The 10478-nt window shown below is 43.4% G+C and overlaps 1 protein-coding gene across 1 annotated transcript in view; it reads left to right on the top strand.

The window, feature by feature from the left end:
- Positions 1-211: 211 nt before the first annotated feature.
- LOC132980855 (uncharacterized) overlaps positions 212-10478 on the top strand; it is a 14182-nt gene continuing 3915 nt past the window's right edge. Inside the window, exons 1-4 of the mRNA XM_061047208.1 lie at positions 212-579; positions 1932-2334; positions 7396-7589; positions 10440-10478. The exon at positions 10440-10478 is cut by the window's right edge and continues 3915 nt beyond it. Of these exons, the coding sequence (XP_060903191.1) occupies positions 1944-2334; positions 7396-7589; positions 10440-10478 (624 nt within the window). The 5' untranslated portion in view covers positions 212-579; positions 1932-1943. The remainder of the gene's footprint in view (positions 580-1931; positions 2335-7395; positions 7590-10439) is intronic.

Below are 10478 nucleotides of genomic sequence, written 5' to 3'. Positions count from 1 at the left end.
ATCCATAAACACATGAACTCTGGAGAATCAGAATCAGGTTTATTGCCAAGTACGCTGACACATACGAGGAGTTTGTGCAAAAAAAAAAAAAAAAGGAAAACGGTGCAACTGTGCAGGAAGATGCAGGACTGGGTGGTCAGCTTGGTTTTATTTTTGAAAGCTCTTACCGGAAGTTGGTATTTCTTGACAGCGGTAGTATTCCATACAGCAGCAGCAACAGCAGAAACCCGCTCAGACTGAACATCCCCGGACAGAGAGCGGTACAGACATCCAGCCTCTCCGTTACTCGTCGACTCTTTTATTTTGATGGGTTAACCTGCGACGGGAAACATGCCGAAGATCAACTGAGACAATCCAACCTGAAGACACTTTGAGATGGACTGACACCGTGCACTCTTTCTCTAACATCGTGTTGCCGGTGGTCGCGTTTTTTTTTGGCACATTGTCATCCCCTCTGATGTGCAGCTGTTACCTGCGGACAGCCCCACCTGTGACCTGCAGACAGCCTCACCTGTGACCTGCGGACAGCCTCACCTGTGACCTGCGGACAGCCTCACCACGGAGCCTCACACACATCTAGTAAGTCAACTGCTTTACCGTAAATAACCGGTGCAGAAGTCGGTTTGTAAATATGACAGGGCAAAGTTGCATCATCTGTCCAGCTGTCCAGCAGAGAGAGGGGGATTGTCTGTTATTGTTTTTTTTTTTTTAAAGTAATTTTCTTAATTTTTATAAAATATTTACAGTTTTAATTCCGACTTTTAGCTTTTTTGTTTGTTTGTTTTAAAGTGAGTTTACATGTATTATATTCTTTAGTGGTTTTGCAACATGTCCAGACATGTCAGATATAAAAAAAAAAAAAAAAAAGGTTAAGTCCAGATATCTTGAAAATACTTCAGTGTGAAATCTTGGTCGTGATCTTTAGCCCATATGTCGATTTGGACTGTCAAAAACTTTCATTAACACTTTGGACACTCTGAATTTTCTAACCTATAATTTAGATTTCATCGCTTCTTTCTTTCTATTTTTTTTTTTTTTAAATGTCACTTTTAATCGACTGTTTCCGGTAAAAGTTGGGTTTTTAGTGTTGGAAAGAAATTAACATTTTATGACGTCATTCCTGATGTTTTAATAAACAGCATAAAGAGGATAAACGATGATATTTTGCTTCTTATGATCAGATAAAACTCGCGTGTGCTCACCTCTGCTGCCCTCGTCGTTTCACTGTGTGTGTGTGTGTGTGTGTGTGTGTGTGTGTGTGTGTGTGTGTGTGTGTGTGTGTGTGTGTGTGTGTGTGTGTGTGTGTGTGTGTGTGCTTCCTCGTGCTCTGTCGGCACGGATTTGTTTACAAACACGGGTCTCGTGCTCTTTGCAGGGGGAGACGCCCCCTAGTGGTCACATGACAATATAGGTCGGTGGGTCAAACGGAGGGATGAGGAGAAAAACAATGGAGCTAAAATTAGAACTGTTTATTTTGTAAACGTAAAAATACTCACGTTTTTTTTACGTGCTCTTTTTCTGTGGTTTTATATTTTATCGATATCGTTGAATTTTATTGGAACAGGTTCAGAAAAGCATTTCTATTAAAATGTGTTTTTATGCAGCAGTATTCAATAAAAAAAACAACATTTGATTGATCAGTTTATTATTTTCTTATTTAATCAATGAGCCAAATAATTGGTAATCAATTTAAAATTTGACAGCTACTCCATTAGTTGTGGCAGCTATTAATTTGATGTAACAGTTCATGTTGTCCATTGTTCATTCATCGGTGTGTGTTGATAAATGTGTATAAATGAATTGATGAATGTGTATAAATGAATTGATGAATGTGTATAAATTAATTGATGAATGTGTATAAATTAATTGATGAATGTGTATAAATTAATTGATGAATGTGTATAAATGAATCTCCATATCTTTTGCTTCAGGCTTCTTCTGAGATGGCCCGTGCAGAGACCATCGAGAGCGTCGGGGAAACCGGAGGAGGAGGAAACAGCCCTCTTCCTGGACACAGCACCTGCCGCATGGAGCTGCCTCGGCCTTTCCACACCTGGCCGGGCCTGCTCACCACCGCCACCATCACCACCACCGGCAGCGCTGGCGCGGGGGCCGGCATGCACCCGCACCATTTGCGCCCTTTGCAGGCCCTCTACTTTTCCTACCCGCTGCCTTACCCCCACCCCGAGGGCCAGGACGAGCCCCAGACTCACCAGCAGTTTCCTGCGTTATCGCCATCGCCATCACCGACGCCTCCTCCTTCACCGCCGTGCAATCACAGGGAGGAGAGAGGTGGAGGAGGAGCATCCTGTGCCTTCTCAGGAGAGCAGTCAGGTGAGATCATAATGTCTACTTATAACTAAAGCAAAAAGATGCTGGACTCTAAAACATACAGTTTAGAGCAGGATCAAAAAACCTTTTAAAAGCACAGCGTAAGTTGTAGCAAGGTATCATGAAACATGTGGGCCGGCTCTCCCTGTGTTTTGACTGACAGGGAAAGTGTGCAAATATATCTCTAAGATCTTTATCAGTAATCGGTAAGCCTGCCAGGAAGAGCAACAACAGAGCTGGATTTGATTTATGACCTAAGCTTGCAGCTTTTACCGCTGCAGGAACAAGCTGCAGATATAATATGAATGCATGTTCATATGAAGCATCAGCTGGGAGGGGGAGCAGGGGAGCAGCTATCAGACCTACACCCAAAAAATAAACATCCATGTTATCAGATGGAGGGAGAGTATCGGGTGTGTGCATCCCCCGCCGGGCCGTGTTTCCATGACAGGAGACTGTTTGGACAGTGTTGATGGGGGCAGGACGGTGTAAGGAGAGGATGTGTTACAGCTGTCACAAAGATAAACACGTGTCTCAACAGTGGCTTTTAGAATCCAGCAGGACACACTGTGTTAGGGAATCAGACTGCAAAAACCGCTCAAACTGGTTTTGTTCCCCCGATGGCTGGAGTTCAGAAGATGTGAGGAGGGGAGATTACAAACAACGGCCATTAAAGCCAAAAATGAAGTGTAAGAAACTCCACAGTTTGTTTTGAGTCTGATGAGGGAAAGTCACTTTTAAGATCATGGTTCTCGCTGTTTCTAATGTCGACTTTTAGGAATAAAAGCGACCACTCTGGATAGTCAAAAATGTCGACAAGTTGTTGATTGTTTTCCTGCCTTTAAAAGAGATTCTGCTCAGTCAGTGCCAGTAAGCTAATTCATTCTGTCCCGTGTGTTTGCTCATGGCGTAGCGCTCTGATTGCAGCGAAATGTAAATCATCATAGGATGTACCAATCTAAACATTTGTTTCCTGGAGGCTGTAAAAGGGGAAATTCAGGAGGCAGCAGGGGCTCAGCAGGTTGCAGGAAAGGCCGGTTTACATTTGGCACTGAGCCGCCGTGTTGTGACAGATTTGTAACAATGAAAACAGATAATTGCCCACCTCCTCCTCCTCCTCCTCCTCCTCCTCCTCCTGCTGCTCCTCCTCCTCTCTCAGCTGTAGGTCAGCTGTGCATGTGGGCATGTTCAGACATGTCCCCGGCGCTCTCTCTGCAGCAGCAGAGAAAAAAAAAAAATCTGCAGCATTTCCTCCTCCAGCCAGTCAGCTCTGAAAATCAAGTCAGTCAGTAAGTTTTGTTTGATCTCCTTTAACTTTGTCTCTTCATTAGAGCTCTCGGGGGAGCTCGTTCATAAGCTCATTTATTCAGTCATGTAGTCATGTTTGTCAGTGATCAGGCTTATCTGTCAAGTCTACTAATCACACTGTCAGAGTCACAGCATCCAGTCAGTAAGTCAATTATTTAATTAGCCTCTCTCAGACTTCATTGATTAGTCAGACACTTTCATCATCTCTACGAGTCGACCGGTCAATTTTGCAATGGCATGCTTAACCATAGTCCCACTGTGGATCTCTGAACGAGTTGATTCAGATATTCAGCTTAAAGGTAATGTGTTTACCTGCATGTCAGACAATCACAGAGTAAGGGTGTCAATTAGGAAGTCATTTACTTCTTCTCTGTAATTTGTCCAGTTATTTAATTGTTGTTTTGTTTAATGTCTTTGTGCATTTAGGCAACAGGAAGCTCGTTTACACTTGAAGTTGTCTGTTAGTTATCTGGTTAATAACTCTACTTCTCTTTAAGCCACATCCTGACAGAAAAGTTAACACGTTGATAAGCTGCTCCACAACCGAGTGAATACATGAGACACGTTTCAGTTGATGCATGAGCCTCCAAATCAATAAATCAATTCACAAGTGAAGCCGAGAAACACTCGATTTAGAAACTGTAATTAACCAGTTTGGTTAGGATTATAGACTCACTATCCCGGGTGAGTCAGTCCCTGTATCTGGTCGCTGGGCGGGTTTATTGATTAGTGTGTTAGTTTGGTGTAATGTCAGTTTGTAGGTGAGTTTATCAGTGATTTGAGTTTGTAAATTGTGTTGTTATTACGGATACAGCGTCTTCAAAATAAGGAAGTAATCAGTCCTAAAAAAGCTTCTTCTGTTTCTGCTTTGTTTTGATTTTAAATGCCCCCCCCCCCGCCTTACAACCCTCCACCCCTCCACCCGGCAACTACACCACCTCCTGCCCCCCGTCTTTAACTGGTCAGGGGGTCTCTCTGTTACCTTGTCAGTCTGTCCACCCAATCAAACAGACAGTGTTATCCCTTAGCCCCGCCCCCTTTCCATCCCATCCACCCTATCACAGCCTGGGCCCCTTGCTCTGTCGGCCAATCACACACGGCGACGTCTCCAGGAGTGTTGCCGTAGAGTTACCTTGGCAACAGGCCAGGGTTTTCCCATTTTGTTTTTTTTTTCTCCCGCTCTCTCTTTCCCCGCGCTCTCTCTCTCTCTCTCTCTGTCTCTCTCTCCCCCTCTCTCTCTCCCTCTCTCTCTCTCTCTCTGTCTCTCTCTCTCTTTCCCCCGCTCTCTCTCTCTCTCTGTCTCTCTCTCTGTGTCTCTCTCTCCCCCTCTCTCTCTCCCTCTCTCTCTCTCTCTCTCTGTCTCTCTCTCTCTTTCCCCCGCTCTCTCTCTCTCTCTGTCTCTCTCTCTCTGTCTCTCTCTCCCCCTCTCTCTCTCCCTCTCTCTCTCTCTCTCTGTCTCTCTCTCTCTTTCCCCCGCTCTCCCTCTCTCTCTCTCTCTCTCTCTCTCTCTCTCTGTCTCTCTCTCTCTTTCCCCCGCTCTCCCTCTCTCTCTCTCTCTCTGTCTCTCTCTCTCTTTCCCCCGATCTCCCTCTCTCTCTCTCTCTCTCTCTCTCTCTCTCTGTCTCTCTCTCTCTTTCCCCCGCTCTCCCTCTCTCTCTCTCTCTCTCTCTCTCTCTCTCTCTGTCTCTCTCTCTCTTTCCCCCGCTCTCTCCCTCTCCCTCTCTCTCTCTCTCTCTCTCTCTCTCCCTCTCCCTCTCCCTCTCTCTCTCTCTCTCTCTCTCTCTCTCTCTCGCTCCGTCTAGTCACCTGCATCTTTAAAGGATCAGTTTTAATCCTCCTAGAAAAGCAGATGCTGTGGTTGCTAGGGATGTCTGTTTCTCTGAGAGAGAGAGAGAGAGAGAGAGAGACGGGCATCGTGCAAAAGAAAAGAAAAACGTTAAAGTAAATGGAGAAGCTGAGGGTCAAAGGTGTGTCCATGTGGAGGATGATTAATAATCATAATCAAAACCTCACTGTGCAGGACAGTTTAATGCAGAATAACTTAGAATGTGAAACAAAGGCCAACAAATATAATCTGGGAAAAACTTTAAATAGTTTTCATTAAAAAAAGATGTGTAAGTGCTCTTGAATTCTTGTCACAGTGAGATATGTTAAGTTATGACGCTGCCAATACTCCTCTTTATAAATTAGGGTTGAATGCATTTAAGAAACTACAATAAGAAGGACAAATAACTAATAAATAAGTACTTAAATCAACACAAATAAATAGTAAACAAACACACTAATATCTGTAATGAAGAACCAAAACATTCACCCATCAGCTTTAATAGAAATCCTTTGAGTGGGTTAAGGCGTGTTTGTTGTTTGATTTAACCAAACAGAAGGTACAGGTATCTGTGTTTAAAAGAATACAACGTCTGTAAACACACACAGACACACACACACACACACACACACACACACACACAGAGCACCTCTCCATACCAGACTTATTAAGCAGATTAAGAGATTACTCTCCCAAGTTCCATGAAGAGGAAAATAAGTCAGCCGATCAGACTCCTTCACTAATGTGTGTTTGTGTCAAACCGGAGAAATAAACAGCGACTTCTTCTGGTTGTTCATTATTAATTAAAAGTCAGGACGGATGACGCTCTGCGTAATAACAAAACTTACTTACTCAATCACTTCCTGTTTTCTCTGCATTTAAAAAGTCAAACTTTCCATTTAATGTGAGCTAACATCGCGCATGTTTACACCAGGGATGTCACAACACCAGAATTTAAAACGTTCATACAATACTAGTAAAAATAAACCAGAATTGATACCTGTTCTGATACCATGGCAACAAGAATACAAGTCCTAGATAGACAGATAAGACCAAACCAACCAAGACATTGATGACATATTATACATTTATTTTGATTCCGAGACCTTTAAAAGACCGATTGTGAGGACTACACACTAGTCCTAGGCACCTAAATTGAGTGATTTAATGTTTTAATCACAGTTATGGTGTCAGCACCAAAATGCAGCCAACATATTTTGTAGTTCCAGTTTCACCTCCTCTGCTCCCCGTCTGTTTTTAAAGAGACATAAATGTAACCTTAACATCTTTATGAGACACCAGAAGGACTTCAGAAAGGTCTTTTACATCTGAATGGACCAATATCACTGGAGTTAAAGCTTTGCTACATCCTTTGCATCCTCCAAATAACGGACATTGAATGTTTTTTTTTTAGTAGTAATTATTTATTTCGGTCACAAGAAAAAATACATTTTGACTGAAAAGGATATCGAGTGTGTTTGTGTGTTTGTTTACAAACATGCATGTACAAACATATGACAGAACAGGATTTAACCAGTCTGTAAGTCACTTCAAGTGTTCGGATCATTAACGGCCTGACAGCGGGGATGACTGAGGATATCGAGTGTGTTTGTTTACTCTATTGGTGTGGTGTCGGTCTGTGTCCCTGTGTGTGTTACTGTGTGTGTGTGTGTGTGTGTGTGTGTACAGGATACTCTCCACATCAATGTCTCTACATTAGTGTGTAAGGAGGCTTTTAATGTTCTCTGCTTGTTGAGAATCAATTAGGCATAACCAGAGGCTCCCAATAAAGTGAACATTTCTCCTCCAGAGCGAGCGAGAGAGAGAGAGAGAGAGAGGTAGAGTTAGGATGAAGGAGCAGGAGGAATCACTTCTTCTTTGTTGGTATTTTTTGTTTTCTTTAATGTGCTCTGCCGTCTCTCTCGCCTCAGACTCGGAGAGAGGAGAGGAGCACTCCGATGCCTCCAGCCGTCTGGGACCTTTGCCCGACCTGCTGCCACAGAACGAGCCACAGCCCTCCATGGCGCGCCGAGGTGAGGCGGCGCAGGAGCTGGAGATCAGGAGAGTGGCTCACCAGCTGAGGATGATCGGAGATGAGTACAACGCCACGGTGCTGCACAGAGCGGTAAGAAGGGGCTTACGACTATGTTCCTTTTAGTTGAACTCTATGACGAGTTTGGGTTGGGGGGGAATTGTAACTCAAAACTCGTTGAATCTGCAGATTTTATTCTGGATTTGTCAGCTGGCTAATTTCCCAAAAACTTAAAACGATGTCTTAAATCTGCTAATTTTTTTTTTTTCACAACTGAACGTACAAAATCTGAAGTTGGAAAAGTTTCATATGTGACCCAGAACTTTTAACTGATTATATAACTAGTTGCTAATTAAACTTTTCAAACACCTACCGATGAATCATTGAACTCTTCAAACCTTGATTCTGTGACTCGTTCCAAAAAAAGTGAAACTGGGATGTTGATTGGCACACGTGTTGTAACAACAACAACAACAAAAAGCTGCTGGAGGTTTCTGACGCAGGTCCAACTTTAATTATCAACGTGTAAACAACACCTGAACACTCGGTCGGCGACGGCGTCATCATCGCTGCCGGTGCAGTGAGTTTGTTTTACCTTCACCTGAGCTGATCTGAGGATTAGTGGGTTCCCTTTTCTCCCACGTCCTTGAAAGCAGCACAGTCACATTGATTCTGATCCGTCCGTGCTGCGTTCTTGCATGAGTGAGCATGTGAGTTTGCGTGCTTAATTACACGTGTGTGTGTGTGTGTGTGTATGAGGGAGGAGGGAGGACGATCAATACGGGTGTGAGAGAGAGAGAGAGAGAGAGTGAATCGATGTCATTTGTGCCACTTTTTCTCCTCTCTCCTCTGTTTCCTCTTGCTGATTTCCCTTTATTTCTGTGGTTCTGTATAAATTGAATCTCTTGTCTTAATTATTGATCAGTCATCAGATTTCTGTCTCTTCTTCATGCTTCTGTCCCTCACTCATTTAATATCAAACTCATCTCACTGTTCTTCCTTTATTCATCTTTCACACTCTTTTTTTAACAAACATCAGTTTTTCTCTTTGTAGATTAATACAAGTCGATTTCTTTTACCTGACACATGAAAAAAAAACTTCAAATCACATCAATAGTAATTTGGTTTGATTGAACACACACACACACACACACACACACACACACACACACACACACACAGAAGAATAGATGACGGTATGTTCCCGTCTCTCTCTGTTTCTCTTTATTGTCATGTCTTAATCTCGCCCCTCCCTCCCTCTGTACACTACATCGCGTGAGGAATTGGCAGCCGCTCGACAGCACTCCCCCACCACACACACACACACACACACACACACACACACACACACACACACACACACACACACACACACACACACACACACACACACACGCGTGCCTCCCCTTTGCTCTCTCTCTCTCTCTCCCGCCCTTGCCTTCCCTCCCGCCTTATGCACACAAACAAAGATGACGTCACCCACTCTCGGCTCTGAGTCAGACATGGATTGGATTTGCGCACACACAAGCACACACACACAAGCACACACACACACACACACACACACGCACACACACTTTATGAGGGCGTAATAGCCTGTTTGCAGACATGTGCGGCCGGTTTCAGGGGTTTGTGCCCTCACTGAACTGTCTCCTTCTCTGTCTGTCAACCTGTGTGTGTGTGTGTGTGTGTGTGTGTGTGTGTGTGTGTGTGTGTGTGTGTGTGTGTGTGTGTGTGTGTGTGTGTGTGTGTGTGTGTGTGTGTGTGTGAGAAAGACAGACAGAGACTTTATTCTCGAGGGGAAACAGAGGAAATCGTGTGTGTTGTTTACAACGCAGCAAGGGCCAAAAAGCACAGTCAGACTCATTATATTCTAAACGAGCAGTTTGATACAGAAAGAAGGAGGGAGGAAGATTGTAAAGGAAGGAGAGAGGAAAGGAGATAGGGAGGGAGGGGGAGGGTTAACCACAGGCACGTGAGGTTCAGGGTGTTCACAGTAGCATCCTTTACGCAGACACACACTTGTTTGTCCTGTTGTTTGAGCTGTGGCAGACATGAAGTCTCTGAACCTCGGCCCGCCTCTGTTCCCTCGCTCCTCAATTAAACATCATTCTGTGAATCATGAAAAAAACCTTTTTGTAAGCTTTGAAGAAGAAGCTATTTTATCATTTTATCAATATGTATTTAATTTCTTTCATCTTAATTAATAAAAGATTACTTTGGTAACAATCACACATGCTCAGTATTTAAAGGAGCTTCAGTCTGACCCTGATATCAGAGTCCAGTGAGGTCGTTTTCTGAGCTGCTTCTCGTCTAACAGGAACATGAACACGTGTTTTATGAGCTGTTGGTCTGTAGGTCACTCTGTCAATAAATGCGCATGTTTTTGCATCTCGGCTCGCCTAAAAAAGGTCAAACAAAGAATACTCAAACACATTTGTGTTTTATTTGGCTTTGCTCGTGACCTCGCCCAACGCTCTGTGGTTTGCCATTTTGAAAACCTCAGGTTTTGCATTTTGGTATTTTCACCGCCAAAGTTCTTAGAGAACAGAATGACGCTGTTTTAACGAGGTGGTGGTGGATACCCAATGACCTCCATTCAAAGAGACTTGTGTAAATCAGTGTACTTCTTGTGATGAAAGATGAAAGTACTTGGTCTTTTTTGATTTTTTTTTTAAATTTTCAAAATCCAAAACAAAAAACGCTAACCAGAATTTACATTTTTAGAATTGAATATGGTCAATAAAATCACACCAACAAAATGAAAATGCAAAATAAAATAATATAATTGTAACTGGTGTAAAGTTTTGCATCTTTACTAGAAGGTCTATGGGAGTTCACTCACCTGCTGGAGGCAACCTCAAGTGGCCACTCAAGGAACTGCAGTTTTGAGTTTTTTTATCATCAGTTTGAGACTAAACACCTGTCCTCTCTCTCGTTCAGCACGCTGCCCCCCACTGGCAGGACTGGAGAGACGCCTGC

Source organism: Labrus mixtus, chromosome 9 (genome assembly GCF_963584025.1).
Source record: "Labrus mixtus chromosome 9, fLabMix1.1, whole genome shotgun sequence".
Classification (NCBI taxonomy): domain Eukaryota; kingdom Metazoa; phylum Chordata; class Actinopteri; order Labriformes; family Labridae; genus Labrus; species Labrus mixtus.
Note: the sequence above shows the minus strand (reverse complement) of the source record. Positions and strands in the feature narration are given on the sequence as shown.